The sequence below is a fragment of the Panthera uncia genome, assembly GCF_023721935.1.
Source record: "Panthera uncia isolate 11264 chromosome A1 unlocalized genomic scaffold, Puncia_PCG_1.0 HiC_scaffold_16, whole genome shotgun sequence".
Taxonomy (NCBI): Eukaryota; Metazoa; Chordata; class Mammalia; order Carnivora; family Felidae; genus Panthera; species Panthera uncia.
The window spans coordinates 64,187,064-64,210,087 of NW_026057576.1; the positions used below are offsets into that span (position 1 = coordinate 64,187,064).

At 41.4% G+C, this 23,024-nt stretch overlaps 1 protein-coding gene across 2 annotated transcripts in view; it reads right to left on the reverse strand.

The window, feature by feature from the left end:
• ABCC4 (ATP binding cassette subfamily C member 4) overlaps positions 1 to 23,024 on the reverse strand; it is a 260,291-nt gene that overhangs the window by 8,441 nt on the left and 228,826 nt on the right. For both annotated transcript variants that reach the window (XM_049647145.1, XM_049647146.1), the window contains 3 exons: positions 15,217 to 15,389; positions 14,680 to 14,785; positions 5,710 to 5,844 (listed from right to left, as the gene is read on the reverse strand). In XM_049647145.1, coding sequence (XP_049503102.1) covers positions 5,710 to 5,844; positions 14,680 to 14,785; positions 15,217 to 15,389 — 414 coding nt within the window. The remainder of the gene's footprint in view (positions 1 to 5,709; positions 5,845 to 14,679; positions 14,786 to 15,216; positions 15,390 to 23,024) is intronic.

Sequence of the window (23,024 nt, forward strand, 5' to 3'; positions counted from 1 at the left end):
AGCAAAGCAAAAATGACAAGAACTATAAAGTGAAAGGTTGTAATAATATAAGACTAACATAATGTGTCACATCAAATGGACCAAAATAAGGAGAAGATCTAAATAATTACTAAAGTAAATCTAATTAAAAGTCATTAAATGCTATACTGTAAACAAACACTAGTCCATCTTTTTAAACACGTGAAAAACATTCACAAAAGTTGACTATGCACTAGAACACAAGAAAAGTATTAACAAATACTGTTTCTGGGGGGAAACAGCATAGACAACTCTATGATCACAAGGCAATGCAAATCAACACTGATGAGTAAACTAGAAAACATAAAAAAAAACTAAACCCCCACCACCAGGAAGTTTTAAAGGCCCCTTTCTCAATTTTTGAGCCAAAGAGAAAATTGAAAATAAAATTTTAGGGGCGCCTGGGTGGTCAGTCGGTTAAGTGTACAACTTCGATTCAGGTCATGATCTCACAGTTCATGGGTTCAAGCCCCACATCGGGCTCTGTGCTGACAGCTCAGAGCCTGAAGCCTGCTTTGGATTCTGTGTCTCCTTCTCTCTCTCTCTCTCTGTTCTTCCCCCACTCATGCTCTGTCTCTTTCTAAAAAATTAAAAAAAAAAAAAAAAAAAGAAAACAAAACTTTAGATTTGTATTTGAAAACTTAACTATGACAAAAGCACTGCATACCAGAACCCAGTAGCGTGTAACATAGCATATAGCTAGAACAGTCTTCTGAGAAAAGTTGACTGCCTTAAAATATTTATATTAATGAACAAGAACGAATGAAAACAAATGCATTCAAGAAACCACAATAAAATAAACCAAAGACGGTATTAACACATATAAAAGCAGAAAGTGATAAACTGGAACACAGAGTACAAGAATCAGTAAGTAAATCTACCAGCTCATTCTTTAGGAAAAGAAAACTAAACTGTAACAACTTAATTAGAAGGAAAAAATGGGGAGAAGAGAGTGGAGAAAGCATAAATACTATGTAGCCATTAAAAAGAATGACATAACCAGGGCGCCTGGGTGGCTCAGTCAGTTAAGCGTCTGACTCTTCATTTTGGCTCAGGTCATGATCTCACGGTTTGGAAGTTCAAGCCCCACATCGGGGCCTCCGTGAGATTCTCTCTCTCTTTCTCTCTGTTCTTCCCGCACTTGTGCTCTCTCTTTCTCAAAACAAATCAACTTTTAAAAAAAGATAATTATATGCATTGATATGAGACACATTAACTGAAAGAAGTAAGAAAGAGCTGTCACTTGTGCTCACAAAACAGAAAGTATATATGCACACGTCTGTGTTGACAAATGGGCTATATCAGCAGAAGGGTCAACACAGGTGTCAGGGCTCTGTCCTGAAGAGTGGGTGGATGACTTACCTTTTATTTATAAACTAAAACAATCATTTTAAAAAACTGTGAAGTTTTTGAGTTTTATAGCATTAGTTTATATCATCTGTTAAAAAAAACTTATTACTAAAAACAAATTTAGAGTCTCTAAAGCTTACCTAGGAGAACTTTGGGTACTTCATTTGTTATTTTAGGGAGGTAATGGTTCAATCCACAGCCTTTAAAAAACCAATCCCCTTTCGTTGTTGAGAGGGAAAACTCTTGTATTTGTAAAAGGCTCGGCATTCTTCAAAGCAGGTAAGCATACAGTGTCTCATCTGATCCTTGTAGCTAGGCCTTGCTGTAACCCCAGCACAAGTGAGGAACGGGCAGCTCAGAGACCTCAGGAGACATACGGGGCCATGGGGCTGCTAAGCGTTTCTACCAATTCAAACTGGTCCAGGCTCCTAGAACATAGGATTATCAGGATTTCCTAACTTTGGGGTTACAGCTGATTTCACCAATAGATAAAATGGCACCTGTTATATACTGGGAACAAAGGAACTCCAAAAAACCTCAATTAGGTCTGCTTCATCATGGAGGAGAATGAATGACAAGATTCACCTCGGTTATGGGCTGAACTGTGTCCCCTCGAGATTTGTATGTTGAAGTCCTAAGCCCTCAGTGTCTCAGAATGTGATTGTATGTGGAGATAGGGTCAGTTAAGTTAAAATGAGGTCACAGAGGTGGGTCCTAATCTAATCTGACTGGTGCCCTTGTATGAGGAGTTTAGCACTCAGGCACACACAGAGGGCAGACCACACTAAGACAAAGAAGATGGTCATCGACAAGCCAAGGAGCGGTATTTCAGAGGAAACCAACCCTGTCGATACCTTGATTTCAAAACTCCAGCTTCCAGAACCGTGAGGAACAAATTGCTGTGGTTTTAAGACACCTATTCTGTATACTTTGATGGGGTAGCCCCTAGAAGACTAACGCACCTCCCCGCTTTATGTACCTAAAAAGTAATTTCTCTACCATTCCACAGATCATCTCTGAGGGTCAATGAAAGTAATTACGCTTGCCTATACCAACATTGGAAGAGAAACAACTATGTGGTCAAGACAACGTTGATGTGGAAGTACCTTTTTCTAGATGTTGCATTTTCTTTTCAAAGAAACGAATTCCAACCTGTCAGGAGCCGAAAGCTTGTTAACTTACACCCATCTTCCTACTGTCATCATTCTCAGTGATGCTTTGATATTTGATGGCTGCACATTTAAAAAGTTGACAATCTGACAGCCTGCTCTAAGACGTCCAAGCATGTGCAGAAGTAATGTCAAGAAGATACTCAACTGGGATATGTATTTCCTTACGTCTTTCCAGAGAGGTGACCTGAGCCTCTGAGATCCCAGAGGGATGTGCTGCCATTATGTAAACCTGGCCCCACATTGGATTCCACATGAGAAAAGGAGCAGGGTTTTGAAATTGGACATGTGGACCACAGCAACTTTCAGCTTCACCCAGCAATTAGCCCTCTGCTCTCCACTGACCAGCTCTGTGACCTTAGGTGAGTCCTCAATCCAGTCTCCTTGTCCATGAAGTGGGATAAGAAAGAACCACCAGGAGGATTAAGTGAACTCACACATGTGAGAACCACGTAAGATAAATGATACAGAGTTATACGAATGTAGCACCGTTAATATTGCTATGTTAGGTGCAAGATTACAGGACCAGGAATCCCAAGGTTTCTAATTGCAACCTCTGAGCATTTCTGTACGTATGTCACACTTGGTTAAAACATTTCTTAAAAGAGCAGATGTCTAATTCTGTGTCTGCTGCAAATGAGAGCTAACGTAAGTTATCTATATATAGGACCACCTTACTTCTAAGGGGCCTTAGCTTCCTATTTGTAAAAAGAGGGTGTTGAACTATACCATCTTCTGTTATCTGGACCCATCTGTGATTTATTTGTCATTACTCAACGCCTTGATGATACACAATGATAACAGATTTTCAAAACGGAGGCTTTGACATGTAGGTGGGGACACATCTGTTTGATGTGAAATGCCTGAGGTCAGAGAACAAAGGGGTTTGTAAGATTCCTGGCTGTTTTACGAGCAGATTATACAGGGGATCCCCAATGACTGACTGCCTGGGTCTTCCGAGGGAAGAAGCACCGACTGGGAGACATCCAGTTGGTGAAAGTCTCTGCATTTCAGCCCTGAAAGCAGTACACTGGCTTCTCTACATTCATGTACAATGGAAGTACTTATGAAAAGTTCAGAATTCAGATTTCCTCATCCCTGACCCTGGGTGTAAACTCTGATTCTGCCAATTATCCAGCCAGCTGTGTGACTCTGAGCAATTTCCTTCCCCTCTCAAAGTCTCAGCCTTTTTTTTTTTAATGTTTATTTTTGAGAGACAGACAGTGCAAGTGGGGAGGGGCAGAGAGAGAAGGAGACACAGAATCCAAAGCAGGCTCCAGGCTGTCAGCACAGAGCCCAATGTGAGGCTGGAACCCACGAACTGTGGGATCATGACCTGAGCTGAAGTCGGATGCTTAACCGACTGAGCCACGCAGGCGCCCTTCAGATACCCAGCCTCTTACACCGGCACCAAGACAAGAGAACCTACATCACACACGATGAGTGTCAGAGCCTCATCCCACACCTCCAAATTGCTCAGCACATAAACGAAGCATCTCTGCTCTTCTCAGCTCTTGGATTTATTATACTGGGGATATCTAAGAAATACTTCTGACGTGTTTGTTAGTCCCCAGCACGATACTGAGGGCACACATACACGTTTACCGAACGGTTTTTGAGGATGAAGCAGCATTTGAAGAAGTGTTCTACGAACGGTGGCAGTTACAGCTCTTTATTTCTGAGTTGGAGGGATGAGACGAAACAGTGACAGAAGAGAACTTAAGCTGTGTTTTGGATAAATCTCTCACACACAAGGGCTGTTAGATACTGGGACAGATTTTCTCCTGTTGTCTTTAATAGATACTTAAGATATTACACAAGTAATTTTCTCTTGCAGTGAAAATCTGGGAAATGCAGAAAAGGATAAACAGAAAAACGCGCCTATGATTATAATGCCCAGGGAGAAATAGTTCTGATGGGGAGCTTCAAGACTACTGATCCCATGCCATCCCAACCACACACCTCAAGGGGCAAGAACACCTGACTTCCCTTTCTTCCTTCCATCAAGCCAACTCCCACCTTGTATCAGAAAGAGTTACAGGTGGCTGCAGGACATCGGCTAAGTCCCTTAAGCCAGGCCGCAGTTTTCACATCACACGTGTAGAATGAGAAAATACATTACTTATTGGCAAGAAACCAGATAATCTGAATTTTTTTTAAATTTATTTTCTTAATATATGAAATTTATTGTCAAATTGGTTTCCATACAACACCCAGTGCTCATCCCAAAAGATGACCTCTTCAATACCCTTCGCCCACCCTCCCCTCCCTCCCACCCCCGACTCTGAATGTTATTCACTGAACATCAGCACCACGTATAGTGCTTAGTACTTGCACACACAGCATCTCTGTGAAAATGCTTTGTACATCTCCAAGCACCACTCAGACTATAGCGTTAAGGTGGCAGAGCTTTTTTTTTTTTTTTTTTTTTAATTTTAATGTTTATTTTTGGGAGAGCGAGCGAGCGAGCATGAGCCTGGCGCCCCAAGGTAACATAGATTCTTGATCATCCCAATGACCGTTTCATCATCTAGAAGGCAGAGGAAGCACAAGGTGGTAACTAGGCCTTCTTCTAAACCACCACGAATTAGGGAGAAACCTGGGCAAGAAGTGTATCATGTGGTTTTCTTTGCAAATTATAAAACAGAAAAGCAACCTACACATTTCCCTGCTAGATATTTCTAGACCCAATGGACAACATCCCACATTCTTTTTTTCTAAAAACTCTCAAAATTTCCTGGATGTGCCTTGACCGTATTTGCAACTCAAATGTGAGCGCCGATTAGAATGAAATGTAACAGGCCTGCAAAATGTGGAAGTTCTGTGCCACATGAGAATCTGAAAGCATGGAGTTCAACATGTGACACCTCTCTAGAACTGGATCTCTCGCTCCTCTTGGGCACAGGTGCTTGCGCCCCGCAGCGCCCCCACGTGCCTGCGCACACGAGCATGCGCACCTGGGGCACCCCCACTCCCCCACCAATTCTGCCCATTCTCAGCAGACCTGACTTCAACCTGGGACGTGTTGTTAAGACCCAGTCGTGAAGCGTTGTCTCCGAAGGCTTATAATTGAGAAGGGCACAGGGTGCTTGTTAGAGCACCCCTCGTGCCAGATTGCGAGGAGTGAAGGGCTGAGATGAGCTTTAATTACCGCTCCTCACGGCCCGCTTACCTGTTTTGCTGTTTCGATGAGGGCAGCGGCTTCTGCCTGGCCCAGCTGCTGCACCATCTTGTAAAACAGGCTCTCTTCATTCTGCAGCAAAACATACGGTTCATCATATTCTTTCAGTCTTCCTGAATCCAAAACCTGTTAATCAGCAGAAAGAAACCCATTAGCACACAATGTTTTGCAGTAACATATTATAAGCCAGACAATATTTCGGAAAGGGGCCGGAGAAGGAGAATAGAGAGAATCCATTTGGGTGGTAGGCCTGCCTGGTGTTTAAACGGTTTGATTACCCTGTTTTACTAGGCAGACAAAGGCCTAGCCCGACCTTTTATTATTATAATGTTATAGGAAAGGAAGAAAATGAAAGTTTTAGACTATGATTATGGGCACTCAGCAGTCCTGTGGCGTTTTATATTCTGCCAAAGGCTTTTGGGGTTGTTATTAGTGCTTTTAGCTCTCAGACTCTGAGCTTTGAGGGTTATTTATACATACATTCAGAGTTGGGAAATTTCTTGATTTAGGAAAATCAAACTCAATTTATGAAAAAGTAGGGTGATGTCATCCAGGCCAGACGGCAGTGACCTGAGAGCAAATTAGCTGCTAAGCTGGTCTGACAGAATCTGAGCAATATCTGGAAAAGGAGTAAATGCTTCTGGAATTTCTTTAGGGTCCTGGAATATGTCAGCTGGTAAGAGGGGACAAAATACCCGTCAGCGAGATTAAGGTGCGCCCTGAAGTTGGCTTTGGTGGGAGCTTATTATTCTGGGAGTGAAAGGCTGGCTAAAAGAGCTGCTCCCTAAGCAGCTTTAGCATAATTGCTCTGCACAGAAGAAATCTCTAGAAATCCAATTTTCTCTCTGGATAAGACTAAAGAAGTAATTAAGAAATTGAGCTCCAAATTCCAGCGATCATGGCCTGCACAGCACACAGGGGCAGCCCAATCTCAATTGTAGAGGATCTGAGTATCTGTTTGCACAAGTATCTTTCCTGCTTCCTTTTCTCTTTCTTCGGCTGCCTGCCTTTCAAGACATTTTATTGCTCATTAATATGTCCACTAATTGGAAACTGAAAGGGAGAGGAAGGGGCTCTTAACTCTGCATTTCTACTTATTAGTAGCTCTGGTTAATGGTTTGGGAGGGAAGAAAAGAGTCTGAAACCATTGGCCCAGATGATGTACCTAGGAAAACAGTTCTGATGTTAAGTGGTGCTTAGTTCTTCATTTAGGCTGTATTCAGAGTAAATTTATCTTAAGGGAATATGCTGAAACTCTTAAGCCGGACACGGGCTGTTTGTCCACATCTAGGTATTGCAGTTAATTCCGTCCCGTGGTGTTTAATCGGAAACATTTATTAAGTCTCATAACGGGCATTTTCCTGTTAATCTTGTGTTTACTACTGTGAATCACTGCTAAGGGCAGTTTTCTCAAAAGAGTTCAAGAATAACTGAATCTGTCACATCCACATAATAATTAAAACGTCCTATAATTTGGCATCCAATTTAGATGCCCCAAATGTGTAATTTTACTTAAGCATAGCATTACAGAGCATAGCCACTCCTCCTGATGTTGAAGAAGAAGAAAAAAACCAATTTTAAAATACAGGTTTCTCTCATGCTGAAGACTAAGTAAATAAGCGAATCAAATTACTTCATACAATGAAGAACCTGATATTCTGCAAAAGCAACAACTTTTAAAAATCACCAGAGCTGGTGGAAAAGGAGTTCTCCAACTATCAAGACTGTATGCAATTTTTAATGGAATGAAACTATTTACTGATATTTTGTCCTTGTCCAACTTCCTACTTTATTCAAATTTGAATGAACAGCACATTTTTCCATTTTCTCTCCTACCGTCTGAAAACACACAAATGCCACTAGATGAGCAGTTCTCAGAATTGACCAGTGTCTGAAAAGGCAGAGCCAGAAAAAAATTAATGCTCTTAAAAAGCAATAGAGTTAACAATATAAATGACCAAAAGATTTATTTTGGTCAAAATACTTTGAGCCTTATGAGTATTAAATATAAATGCAATTTAACAAAGAATGACTACCTTAAGATAATATTTTAGAAAGTCACCTCGTAACTAAAATCGTGGTCTTTTGAATTTGGAAAAGAAGAAAATAGCTGTGGATTGAACACTCATTGTACTACATGCTTTGTAGACATTGCTGTTAATTCTCAAGGTATACAGGGTACATAATGTCCTTCCTCCCTTCCTCCCTCCCTCCCTGCCACCCACCACCTATTTATCATTTTTTCCTTCTTAACCTCCATTCTCCCATTCATCCATCCAGGAAATACTGACACCTAATATCAAAGCACTGTTTTAAGAATAGGAGATTCAAAGATGAGCAAGATACATTCTGTCCAGAAATTCACAGAGATGAAGACTGAGGGTGCAGAAGTGTTAAGTAACTTAGCTGAGGCTACGGAATCAGTAGATGGCGGAAGTGGGATCCAAACACAGGTCCGAACCCCTATTCTTTCCATGTGCGTTCCCAGAGAAAGACATTTAGATTACTTATTATCAGATACAATATAAGGGAGATGAGAATTTTAACTTCAATTTTCTTTTTTTTTCCCTAATGTTTATGAGAGAGAGAGAGAGAGAGAGAGAGAGCGAGCGTGAATATGGGAGGGGTGGATAGACAGACACAGAATCCGAAGCAGGCTCCAGGCTCTGAGCTGTTGGCACAGACCCCCAATGTGGGGCTTGAACTCATGAGCTGTGAGATCATGACCAGAGCTGAAATCGGATGCTTAACCGACTGAGCCACCCAGGCGCCCCTAACTTCAATTTTCTAAGATACCTTTCTATATGTATAACACCTTACGTTAACTTTGTATAACTTAAGAAAATATGCCTATAAATGTAAACATTCCCCACTGCATTTTTATTATACTTGGGGCTCACATTATTTACTGTGTGCCTGGTAGACACTCACAAAAAAAGAAAACCAATTTTATTAAACTTTCAGGATTAATAAAGAACAAGTAATATGTGGCAAAAACACATTTGAGGAAAATAAGTAAACTTTCATTAATTCCTGAATTTGTTCAGCAAACATTTATGGCATACTTAAGTGCATTCGTGTCATCATGACAGATGCTGGAGAAGAGGCAAAAGAGATTTAAGCCACAGCCCCTGACATTCGGGAGCCTATACTAAGAGAGAGAAGAAAGACTGCCAGTGTCTATACTGGAAGAAGAAGAAAAAAAAAAAAAAGCACTGGCAGAAACAAGAGTGTGGAGCCGCCAGGACTCAGGCCAGGCGCTACAGAGCCCCTCGGGGCGCAGACTGAGAAAAGTCCTGGAACAGAACTGTACACATTTTGCCTTTACATTTACTGGTTTGAGCAAAGATTCCAGGTCTTTTATGATAACTGCACACAAAGCAACTCCAATTTTTAAAAAATGTTTATTTAGTTTGAGAGAGCGAGCAAGCACACACATGCTCACACACAAGCACGGGAGGGACAGGGAGAGAAGGAGACAGAGAATTCCAAGCTGGCTCCACACTGTCAGCGCAGAGCCCAACACGGGGCTAGACCTCAGGAGATCTCACGAACCTTGAGATCATGACCTGAGCCAAAATCAAGAGTCGGACGCTTAACCGACTGAGCCACACAGGCGCCCCTCCAAATTTTCTTTATGTACAGAAAAACAGGTATAATTTTGAGTTTTTATCTTTAACATCTTCCGTAACTGTAAGGCTCCTGTGATCTCCCGCTGTGCCCCCTATAACCACATTGTAGTTAAACTACAAATGAAACCACACATTCAAACTGGTGTGAGAGCAATCCTATGGTGCCGGGATCTCTCCAGGAACACCAACCTCAAATCACTCGCGTGCTCTCGCTGGTTAAGGAAAAATCCATTATATTGGATGAGTCAGTCAGTTACATAAACTCCATGAAGATGTGCTTATCAGGCCTGTGTATCTGCAGATATGGCAGGGAGCTGTCCTAGATATAAAAATTAAATGGACCCATTGCAAAATAATCTAATCCATTTTAAACACCAGGATGCTGTATCAGTGATGGTGGGGTGGCTGCAGGGAGAGGCGGGTGTGGAGGGGGTGTGCAGGGCAGGGTGGAAGAAACCTGACAACAGGAAAGAGATGCCTGGAAGTTTTCGATCGGCAATAAGCAACAGAGGCAGATCCCACTTAACAGCAAGCAGAGTGGGAAGATCTGAGTTTCAGACATCTGCTTTTGGTGGCCTGGAGACAAAGGGGCATAGGGACAGTTCTCCAAGCTTGGGAGTTGGGTTGGGTCCCTCACCGGTAAGGTGGATGGCTGTGAGGTTCTCTGTGATAAGATACGGTGGCAAGTGTTACTCAAAACCCTCTCTTAGGTCTTGAAATGGTCAGTCATTGTGACTTGGGGAAGATGAAGGCCAGGTCACAGCGACTGCCACAGCGGCTCCCCAAATTCCTGCTATTGTATGGAAGCACACACCTCCTTTCCCAAAGTATTTCTTCTTCCGGATTGTGCTTTCAACCTTCATGTTAGTTATTTTTCCCTCTGAAAACATGAGTGGAAATCTCCTGGTGTATTTTTTTTAAGGAGCTTTTCTCTTCTGTGACGTTCTGAGATACAGGCTTATCAAAAGTTCCATGAAGTTGAAAAATTGAATTTAAATAAAACTCCAGGTGTTTGTGCTCTGAGGTGTGTTTGTGCTCTCCCAGGTGGGTATGGTACAGCAGTGTGTGGGTTTGATTTCTCTGGGGAAAACTCTACTGAAAAGAGGCTTGAGTTTAGGATGAGAGGTAAAGATTAGAAAACTGTAAGGTGGCCCATAAGCAGAGAGGTGGAATCTGGGTTTCTCAGCCCCGGCTTTCCTTCTCCAGACCCCCTAAGTCCTGGGAGTGACAATGCTGAGCAGAGACGCAGTGTTGTTGCACCAGCTGTATGTCTGCCGGTGTTTCCTTCGCTGCTGCTACCAGGGAGAATCCGGGGGTGCAGTGAGGACTGAGGGGACACAGAGACGAGAGAAAAACGCTGTGCCACTGGCTGAAGAGACGGCAGGTCACAAGTAACCAGCTAATCCTAAAACTACAGGGAAGAGCTGTCTTTAACGCAGAGACAGTGGTGAGTATTAGGAGAAAGAGGATTTCTAATTTGTCTGTCTTGCTCCACTGTTTTGTGGCAACTGAGCAAATGAGGAAGATTAAATTAGCTGTCATTATGACTACATCATGTTTAATAAAGTTAAAATTGAGAGAACATCTTTGTAAAATAGAATTCTAAGCCTAACACATTAATGGCGCTTAATGAACCAAAACTGGGTAAATCCCTTTGGAGAGCCAACACATAAACAAAGCTATTAATTAGGTCACAGTTGTTTCCCAACAAGCCTTTTGTTTGATTTACTTACAGTAAACAAAACCATATCCATACGTCTTTGTGCAGAAGTATTCACCAGTGCAACAAAATGTAATTATTACACCGTGAGCGCGTGCAATTACACGACTTTACGATGACAAGGCTGTGGTTATGCCCTTCATTAGCATCCGTCACTTCCCCAGCCCCTCCGTGAGCGACCGCCACCCTCTGGAGCAGGAGGCCTTGCTGCTGAGTGACTCGTCTTTATGTCCCTAAAGCTTTCAGAATAACAGAACAGATGATCACTTGCTTTTGGAAAGGAAATGGGTATTTCTAAAGCCAGCAAGAAAAAAAAAAGATTGCTCCAAAAATCAAAGGTTCAAGAAGGAACATTATTTATGGTGTTTTGCTAGACTAAAAGCCAACTAGTAATCAGAAGTTCTAGAATAAAACAGAAGGCTTCTCCCTGGAGTGGATGGAACACAGAGGACGATTCCCTGACGATGAACGAGAGAATGCGTGCCACTTGGATCCCCTGAGGTCTGATCCTGCCATTCCCTGTCAAAAGAGTCAGCAAACCAAAACCAGTTCTGACCAAGATGTAAGCAGGTGGCCAAGTTCACCTGCCCGTGATGTCCCTGACAAGCTCTCAGCTGGGGGGGGAGCCTGGACTGAAGTCCCTCATCACTGGAGCTGGGAGTGGGAGCAGCAGCCCCACAGGAACACGCAGAGCCCACCATGGAAAGTAAGGTCCTTCCCAGCAATGGTCACAGACTCTAAAAGGAACCCTGTGCTTCCTGTCTCCAAACTGACTTCTCCCTCAGTCTCCCCAACTCCTCCAAATCTCAGGCCCCTTCCCTCACACCCCAGGCTCCACCCATCACATCGTCATTTACCTGCTCTTAATCCAACCATCTCACCATTTCCACTGCTGGCGCCTTAGTCTAAGCCACCAACATCCAGCTGAACCAAAAGACAACCGACAGTTTTAATAAGCGATTTTAACTCTCTCTTTAAGGAAAGAAAGAGAACACAGCAGGGCCAGGTTCGAAAGGATGGGAGGGGCTGTAAACTGCTTTGCAAAACCACATTAAGGATTTGGACAAAGACCCCTGGCCCAGAGAGAAAAATCTAAGCTTCTTGAAATTTATCAGGAGATACTCATAAGGGAAGCATTAAACACACAGACATACTTTGCTAACGGCAATGAGGCACACTGGTTAAGGGGATACTCAAGCTCACATGTGTGGGTCAAATGCTGATGGGTAATGCAAATGGGTAAGGCTTAGGAATGACCAAAAACAAGATTTAGGAATGACCAGCTGACGAGTCTGTCAAATTCTGTCCTTCTCTGCTGTTTCCCTAAACGATCCCGCATCCCAAGGTGGCAGTATTTCTAAGAATGAGATGATAAAAAGAAGCTACTACCACCAAAATGTTGTAATACCAAAACCTTGAAATAAATCTATACGGTACATTTAGGAGCAAAGGTTTGATGTGACGGTGCTCTTCACTGAGCTGGAGATTAAGCCAGCTTTCTGCCACTGCAACCAAAGCCTGGTAAAGCACTTCAAACAGGGAAAATTCTAGCATCATTCACTTATTGCGGAAAAAGGAGGCTTCTGGGGACCATCTGTGAAATACAAAGCCGAGAGACAAGAACAAAGTGACAGGTAGCAAGTAGAAATCAAAGGTTATTTTTCCAGTTTCCATTCAAACGGAAGGAATAAGGATGCTACCAATGCCACACAACGTTTCTGGAATCTAAGAGTCACTGTCCCGCCATCATGGAATGTCACATGGTCACTCACAAAAGTCTGCTGGAGTGGCTTGCTTCCTAGTTCTAGGTGTCCTAGTCCACACCAGCCATGCTGCCTGAAGCCTACAGCATCCCTTTGGTTGGGAACACCCAGCTCCTGTTGTCAACCTCGTCGGAGCTCATTCCTGCACAATGTCTAGGCCTGGGGAGCGCCAAGGTTGAAGGCACCGCTTCACTGTGGAGAGTCCGGTTATCTTCTCACTGCCCCCACTGATGATCCCGTCTGACAATGCATGTGAAACGGGGTGGGAGGGAATATTCCAGAAACTGCCCAAAGAGTCAAAAGGGACATCTCTGTTTTCACTGGACATAAGGAAGCTTGGATATTACTGCTTATTACTGATTACTAACCTGTTTAGTACAGATCATCAAAAACTTGGTTAACCCTATCTGTTGCCTCTCACACGCTGTGTAGGCCTTCTTTATTTACTTCCTCACCACTAATCAAAGCACCACCAGATACTGTGGTGTCTGGTAACAATGGTCAGCATCCATGAGACAGGTGAAAATCAGCCTGTTGCCATGGACTGGGAATTACCCTGAAAATAATACGTGCATTCCTTGGGCTTATTTGTAGCCAAAGGGTTTTCCTTTGAGGCATGGCCTCCTTATCATTTCATAAAACCACATCCTAAGATAACTGAAACTGAGCAAGCAAAAGAGGGAAAAGAGAAGAAAAAACATAGGATAGGGTGAGACAAAAGGGAGGGAGGATAAAAGAAAAGGAAGGAAGGACTGAATTACTAAGAAAGAAAAAGAAAAAGCCAATCAAACCTGGCAGATACTGGACAGATTTCCAGAGACCAAAGCTTGAAGCCTGCCTTGTGTGTAGTCCCTGGCTGTGCTGGCTGTGTAAGAGACCTGCTGCTTGGTCACCTAGTCTCAGCCCCAGATCCACCATTTTTCCTACACTCTCAGCTCATTTGTTTTCTGCAAACCACATTCCAGAGAGCTTTGGCCAGCTGGTGCTCTGTTGGGTTCCACTAGCAGGGGGCACTTGGGGAAGGGGGTGTTGAAGGTGACACAGAGCAAATGGTCACCGTGGCCTATGTTGCTCCTGCAACATCACCTGGGGCCCGGGACCTGGCACCACCCCCGCTTCTTTCATTAGAACACACATTGAGAACTAGTCTCATTGTAGTCCCTCACAAATGTAACCAGTGGCTGGGCAGTGACTCTCCTTGGAGGTCTGAGCATGAGTCTTTAGGGTCTTTCCTCTGAGTTCTCAGGTTCTAGAGATCTGTCTTGGGGCTCAGTACCTGCTTCCTAAAATCATTACCCCAGTTTTTCTCTTCCACTTTTCCAGCTTTCCAATTCCTACGTTAAATCCTTTCTGTTGAAATACTTTGTGTTTCTGACTACGGCTTCTCCCCTCATAGACTCCCCTTTGTCAGTGCATCTTGTGAACATCCCGACAGACAAGAAATTCTGCAATTTACCCAATAACATCCTGGCAGCCTAAATGAAATGGTAACTTTTTGATTAAGAGAATCCAAAATACTGAAACAACTGTGACATGGTGAGAAGTACTATTTTACCCCTCTGTAAGAAGAGGCCAGATATTGAATTTGAAAGATTTTCATGGTTGGCCATGTTAAAGGAAAAGAACAATTCAAATAAACTTTTAATATGCAAATATGAAATCATTAGTTTATTTAATAGCACATTATGAAGGTACAGTTAAGTACCTGAGTCACTATCAGGAATGAGAGGAAAAATTAACAGAAAATGAACTTATTAGAGGTTTCTATCAGGTTGTATAAGGAAGGTTAAGCTGAAAAACTGAACATAAATGGAAAAAACTGAAAAGTCACAGGTGAGGGTCTTACCATTATCTTGTCGCTGTCAATAATGGTGTTCAACCTATGTGCAATGGTCAGCACAGTGCACTGGGCAAATTTCTCACGGATTTTTTTTTGTATTAACTCGTCAGTTCTGGAACCAAAAAAGTTGGATTTAGTTCAGTAAAGACAGGAGAAGCAGACTTAAGCCCTAAAACAATCATGACATTTTCATAATGTTTTTAAAAATCAAAAACATGAGATAGTTCTTAAAAAACTGAGTATAAGAAAACCTATTCAGAAGTTTCCTGTTTTGCATATGACGATGTTAAATATGCTTCCCTCCACTTGCTTGAAACTATCAAGAGTAGCACTGAGGAAATCTAGCTGTCTTAGGATGCCTAATAATATCGTTATCACCATATAACTTCTTTTTGGTTTCTTCCTGCTTTCCAAAATTAACATTACCAATGATATCTTTGGGACAAAGAGAGTACCTGGAAACATTTCTCAGCATCATTAAATGTTTCCCATTTACCACATTTAAAGTTTGGATTCCAAGGTTCATGGACCCCGGTTCTGTACCTCACATCCACATTCGCCGTTGCTTCATCAATGATCAATATTCGATTTTTCCTGAGGATGGCTCTCGCGAGGCACACCAACTGCCTCTGTCCGACACTGAAGTTCGATCCTGATTCTGCTAATTGGGTGTCCAATTTGCCAGGAAGATCTTCGATGCATTCTTTAAGCTGCACCTGTGGATGCAGAAAGGACTTCTTCCTAAACGAAGTAGTAATGACATAGACAAGCCCACCAGACACAAGAGCTCTGAAGTTCTAGTTCTTCCTACACATCTTACATGTCCAGTCACGTGAATGGGAGAGTTACTTCTAATTACTGTCTACTTAAAGATGGTTGTGTCAACTCAGGCCAGAACTACTCTCTGACTTAGGAGCACATGGATTTTTTTTTTTAATTTTTTAATGTTTTTATTTATTTTTGAGACAGAGAGAGACAGAGCATGAGCAGGGGAGGGGCAGAAAGAGAGGGAGACACAGAATCAGAAGCAGGCTCCAGGCTCTGAGCTGTCAGCACAGAGCCCGACACGGGGCTCGAACTCACAGACTGTGAGATCATGACCTGAGCTGAAGTCGGATGCTAACTGTCTGAGCCACCCAGGTGCCCCTGTTTATTTTTAATTATTTTGTTTTATTTAAAAAAAATTTAGGTTTATTTATTTTGAGAGAGAGAGAGAGAGAGAGAGAGAACGAACGAACCCGCAAGCAGGGTAGAGACAGAGAGAGGAGCAGAGACAGAGAGAATCCCAAGCAGGCTTCCTACTGTTTCAAACTCACAAACTGTGAGATCATGACCTGTGCTGAAACCAAGAGTCAGAAGCCCAACCGACTGAGCCACTCAGGTGCCCCAGGAGCACAAGCTTAATGGGAATCAAGACTCTTCTCTGTTGCCATCAGCAGGCATCATCTGTTCATGCATTGAGAAATATGTACTATGTTAAATAATGCTATTCTCAAAGTAAAATACGGAATAATTAATAATGCTCCTTCATAATTTTTAGATAAAAGGTAACAGTAGGAATTTACAAAGACAAAAAGCAAAAAACAGTGGTTGCTTGGGGCAGAGGGTTAACTGTAAACAGAGAAGAGGGAATTTTGGGATGGTGACAGAAATGTCCTAACACTGGACTGCTATGATGATTAACTACAAATTTACCAAAATCACTGAATCACACTTATAATGAGGGAATTTTCTGGCATATAAAATTATTTCTCAATAAAGTTCGTGAAAAGAAATCATCTCAGTGTCCCCCATCCCTGCCACATGATGCCCACAAGGAACCTCCCCCTTGGGATTAATTAAGGAAATCGCTCAAAAAATGAAGCCATTTTTCTCAATGTAGTCTAAACATTTAAAAAAGTTAAAAGGATTGCTACGGTTGAGTCAAGCTTCCCAAAATACATTTTGTATAGGAGTTAGTACACTAAAGAGAAGAAAAAAAAATTTTAATTATTGCAAGAAGCAAGGTTCTCTAAAGGTATAATCTTGTCAGCACTTTACCATTTTGGAAGGTTTTAAAGTTAAAAAAAAAATTAAACAATGGCAAACCACAGCTCATATATTAGCAAACCTGGAACCTATTTGGGGGATGGCTCTTTCCCAAATTTAATCCATTCTGCTAGACCAGTCAAGTTCATTTACTTCAATCTCGTAAATGTTCTGCAGTGAATGAAAACTCATGAAAAATAGGGCACAACATCACATCTTATTTCCCCCAGACTATGAGTTTAGATAGTGCTTATATTAATCTATCTTCATAAAACTGTAAGTTCCAAAAAACAAACTTTTATTTTTAAACACCAAAGATAAACTGAAACCACACAGTGGTAGAGCTCAGCTCAATGAATACTCGTTTGGGAAAATTTTATAGAACAAGACCAAACTCAGGCTCCACTAGGGAGTTAAAGAACAGAGAATAAATACGTTTCAAATTAAGAGACCAACGGATGAAAGGGTGATGGCCAATAAGCAGGGACACAGAACTACAATGTCAAATGACAAAACACAAGGGTGAGTGAGCAGTGTTTTTACAACATCCTAAATGCTGAAAGTACTTCTGTGAATGGGATTATTGTGCTTTTGATCAAAGTCCAATCCCCAGAAATGGGCAATGTGAGTTAGGATTAAATACAGTATTGGTACCCAGCATTAGCATGAAAGGTAAATAAAATCTAAAGAGGAAGATCTGGGTGGTGGGGGCCAGTCCTTGCACTGAAAATTATGAAGTGGAAGATGTCCCTTTAGTCAACCTCTTCCACTACAAGTAGGAGGGCTCATGGGTGATTCTTTTTATGACACCCATTCATCAATCTATAGCCCAGGTGATGGAACTGACCAAGGCTTTTATCAGCTCTGCCTTCTGAGCTGACTTTTGTAATACTTGTATAAGCCTGACTTCGAAGAAAGAACCTCATGCTTGCTCCTGACTCCGATGACAGCTCACCACTAGTCTGGTTTTTGATCCTCCTTTGGGTTGTCCGTATCTGCCTGAAGAAGAATAAACAGGTTTCCCAGAAAACAGGCTTTTCTGAGACACACATTTCTTCATTTATGAATCAGGGTTGATTATAAGAATGATACAAACATGAAGGCCCTCTGTAGTGTTTTCACACATTCAAGTTGTAATTAAGTACTAGAACCGAGAAAAAGGCGAGAGAGGCAGAACACAGGAAGTGGGAGTTACAACTGGAGAATCTGAAAACCTATCTGATAGTAGAATATTACCGTTCCATTTGAGTGAGATAAGGATTATGTAGGAGGATGTCCTTAATCTTATAAGGTATATATTTATGTATCTAAGGGTGAATTGCAACTTATAATGAAAATTTCTGCAATTTGTTTTCCACCAGTTGAGCACCACAGAGACTGCAGAAAAGAGGAAGCAAATGTGGCAATATATTAACCAGTGAATCTAGGTGAAGGGTACATGTGTGTTCATGATACTATTACTTCTACTTTCTTGTGATTTAACATTTTTTATTTTATTTTAAAGGTTATTATTGAGAGAAAGTGCGCACACGAGTGGGGAAGTTTGTTTATTTTTGAGAAAGAGAATCTCGAGCAGGCTCTGTGCTGTCAGTGACATGGGGCTTGATCTCATGAACTGTGACGTCATGACCTGAGCCAAAATCAAGAGTTGGATGCTTAACTGACTGAGCCACCCAGGTGCCCCTGAAATTTTTTAAATAAAAAATTGGGACCTTGAAGACAGACTGCCTAGGCATGAGTACTGACAACTGGGCAAGTTCCTGAACTTTCTCTATCTTAACTTCTTGACCTTTAAATAAAACTGTAATAATTCCAAAGGTGTCTACCTTCTAACGTTGGAATAGAAAATGAGTCAGTATGTGTAGGGTTTCCAACAGTGTTTGATACAAACTAAGAGATCAATAGGTATCATCTATCCATAATGTGGTCAGTTACCATCCCTTCATGTTCTGCTTTATTTTTCTTCTTCACCTATATCAGCACAGAAACTTGGTTACATATGCATTGGTTTTATTTTCCATCTTCTTCCTGAGATTTACTCCAAGAGAGTTACTGTCTCTTTTAATGACTGGAGGGGTTCTAGAATCTATAAGGATGCCTCTCTAAAAAGCTCTCTTGAAGGGTACTTTTTGGATGTGTGAATGAAGCCACAAGTGTATCCCATTTTGTGACATGTGTTCCTATAAAAACTGGAAAATATATCCATATAGATTATCTATACAATACTATTTTCTTACTAAGTGTCACTGTAAAAGAAATGTATTCTTTACAACTATGTACCTTCAAGATATCATAACGTTGTACTTTAAAACGTACAAAGCATATGGGGCGCTTGGGTGGCTCAGTTGGTTAAGCATCCAACTTCGGCTCAGGTCATGATCTCACAGTTTTTATGAGTTCAAGCCTCGCGTCAGGCTCTGTATTGACAACTCAGAGCCTGGAGCCTGCTTCGGATTCTGTGTCTCCTTCTCTCTCTGCCTCTCCTTTACTCATGCTCTGTCTCTCTCTCTCAAAAATAAATATTAAGAAATATTTTAAAATGTACAAAGCATTTAATTAAAAAAATTATAGTTTAAGGAAAACAGGTCAAATAATGGTATTCAAAATGACTTATCTTAGTATAGAGTACTTCAGATTTTTAAGCTTAGGAAAATAATTAATTACAGCAAAATTGAAAATAATACACTGAATTTATAAGACATCCATTTCTATCATCATATACTATGTGTACTGAATCCACCAGGTGCCAGCACCCTCACAGGAGGTTAACACAGATGTCAATGATCTCCACGTTCCGTGGAACTTTCTGACTTTTCAAAGAAGAAAGGCTGATGCGGGCTAGAAAGAGAAGAGAGACACTGAAATGCAGTCAACAGGTGGACAAGGGCTTTTGCTAGAAGAAAGCCAAGAGTAAATGAAGTAAAGGGGGAGCCCATTGACCAAAATACATGGCCCAGGGGAAACTGCAAATGCAACATGTCAGGAAAGCAAGAGCTGAATTACATTTCCCCATGTATACACTGCTGATGCTCAGAGTTCTTGGTCTTGGCTTCCTGTATAATGAGATGTACCTGTATTCTAAGAGAGATACCATCAGTGTTGAATGTAACTAGACGGTTTCTCCACAGTTCTGACATGATGTACCATGTTCTTTTTAAAAAAATTTTTTTAATGTTTGTTCCTTTATTTTGAAAGAGAGAGAGAGAGAGACAGAGACAGAGAGAGCGAGAGAGCGTAGGGGAGGGGCAGAGAGAGAGGGAGACAGAATGCCAAGCAGGCTCCACACCATCAACGAAGAACCTGACACAGGGCTTGAACCCATGAACCGTGAGATCATGACCTGAGCCGAAATCAAGAGATGGATGCTTAACCAAATGAGCCACCCAGGTGCCCCAATGTACCATATTCTTGGTCGCATATCCCAGTATTAAAGCTGGTTTTTTGTTTTTTGTTTTTTTTTTTTAAAGAAGTAACATACCGCTGAATTTCTGAGTTTTATCTGGTATGATCTTTTGCCCCTTGACTAATAAACTGCTTCATTTCTAGTCATTACTTATATTTAGGAACTGCTGGTGCTTTGCAAGTGCCCTTACTGCTACTAATTTCTAATGAACTTTCTTTGGTTTATGGCTATTTGTCAATATATGAAAAAAGAGCCTGGATGAGATGGCCAACTGTCTCCCTTCTGAACACCCAACTCATCCAGAGAGGAGGAGAAAACACAGCTAAGAAGACTTAAAAAAAAAAAAAAAAAAAAAAAAAGCATCTTTTCCTTTTAATTCAAGTTCTTAAAGAAGAGAAAATAGTAGTGCTCTCTTACTGGCTCTCAAGCCGACCCTGTGAACTTGGGTTCCAGTTTCCAGTTTGGCATCACTTGTAGACCAGCTGACCAGGGTTTTCAGTCCACCTTATAGGGAGCTGCCAAAGATACCAGGTCTCCTGCCATCTGTTAAAGAGCAGGACTGGTTATGATGCTCAGGTTCAGATGTAAAGGGATGCAGCAAGCCACGGAGACGATGGGTAGACTGAATAGGATAAATCCAGAAGAATCTGAATGGCATTAGACTTGTATGCTGAATCCTCTGTATGGCGTCTCTCCAGGTAAATGCACATACACTACACCATGGGTACAATTTTTAGGGAAGATTCTTATTCCATAGTGTAAAGGCCTGGAGATTCTAAGGAATCCAGGTGAAGAGTCCCTGACCTACTACAGAATGATCCCAACCTCCCTGAGCAGGCTCATGAAACCCTTACAATGACTGTGAAAAGGTCTATTGCATTTCATCTGCCAGGAGTATGATCCAGATGATAAAAGCAATAAGGTGCATGAGAGAAAATCTGGAGAATGCAGAAAAGTCAAAGAGGAAAAGAAAAAAAATCACTTATCATTACTCCCCAAATAAGCAAGGTTTATGTTTTGGTGCCTTTATCAGGTACATGTTCCAGAATCTATATATGCTTGAAACAGCTGGAATCATACTGTAAAATACAATGATATATCCAAGTTTTAAGAAAATCTGCCAAACCTTTCGTTGAAAAACATACACACGTCACGAAGAAACAATTCCTAGAGCAATACAACTCCGGCATGACTTCTCACTCTGAGAGGCAGTGCCGAAGCAATGAGGTCAGCTGCATAAGCAACACACGAAAACCACTCACTTCACTTTGTTAAACCATCATGTTTATTCCTATTTATAGGAAGTTACAAATGCAGTTGAAAATAAAGGTAAATTTTACCATTACCACTTGCAACACATCACTTTTAGAATTCTAGCAGGCTACTAAATTTTATTTTAATTTTGGCAGAAGAAAGAAGATGAAATACAAGTGATGATCAAAGTTCTAAGATTTTATATGGTTTGTCTCCTAATTAACATTTCTTCATGGTCCTGGGACAATGTGTTTCTAGAGTAATTTTACTATCTGGGAATCTATGAGGAGAGATCTCAAGCTCTGAAACAAAGAGAAAAATGATTTGCCAGTAATTCCTGTTTTATTAAGGTGTGCCACAATTACACCATTAAATTTATCACAGGAGTTCAAGAGCAGTGGATCGTCCTATTTTTCCCTAGGTTTGATGGCTAACTGCTGTTCTACACACCTCCTCTTCTAGAATTTCACTGGAGAAAGACTCACAAACTTAACTGAAATCAGAGATCAAGTGCTTTCAAGTAGGAAGGACAAAGTGAAGTATCCGGCCCAATTTAGGCAAATAAAATCCCTTCGGTTACTGGAAAGCAGGGTGGGTGTGTAAAGACTCAGCACTGACATGCCTTCAGAAACCAGAATTACTGGCAGGAAACCGTCGAGCTTCCAACTCTCCCCGCTCACAGTCACAGCTCACCTATAAACTGAAAGATTTCAGAGTGTTCCCTGGAAGGGTGGCACTAAATGATAAACACACTGAGGCAAAACCGCCACAACGTGAGTGATCAGTCACTGGGATCTGTGCAATTTTTTTTTAAAAAGAAATAAGCCACACGTTCCCAAAAAGAAAAGATCAAATATTTAGTACCTATTTATTAGGTACTTTTTAAATGTTTATTTATTTATTTTTTAGAGAGAGGGAGAGAACAGGAAAGGAGCAGAGTGAAAGGGAGAGAGAATCTCAAGCAGGCTCCACGGTGTTGGCACACAGTTGTGAGATCGTGACCTGAGCCAAAATCAAGAGTTGGACACTGAACTGATGGAACCACCCAGGTGCCCCTTAAGGGCTGACTTTTTAAAAGCAAAAGACTGAGCTAGGTCCCATGAGGGATTAGAAGTCTAAGATTTGGAAGTATGATGTGGTTTCTGACTTCCGGGAGCTTGGAATCAATTGTAGAATGAGGGCAAATACACAGAACGATTAGTGTTAAAATATACAAACCAACAGCATCTTAACAGCCAATATCCTTCCATGCCCTTCCATGCAAGGGCAGGGAATTTCAAAGAGATGATCCAAATGGAAACACTGCACAAATAATAGAAAATCCTCTAGAGATGAATATATTGGTATAAAAACTTAGCAAAAGTTCCAGGGTCCTGTTACCTACATTTACTCGGTAGCATTAAAATGACACATTTGTCAAAAATAATTATTACACATTCTAGCTGTATTATTTACCTTTACAAACACTTTCTTATAAAACTTCAAAGCATTTCATTAGGATGAGCTCATTTATCTTTCAGTTAATAATGAAAAACCATGATTGTCTCTATTTAGTGGGTGCCCCCTAAGAACAGAGAAGTGAAATATACGTTGCAGGCTAACTGGCCACCAAAACTTGAATCCATAAATATAACCTCAAGCTTTGCTGAAGACAAGTAAGATACGT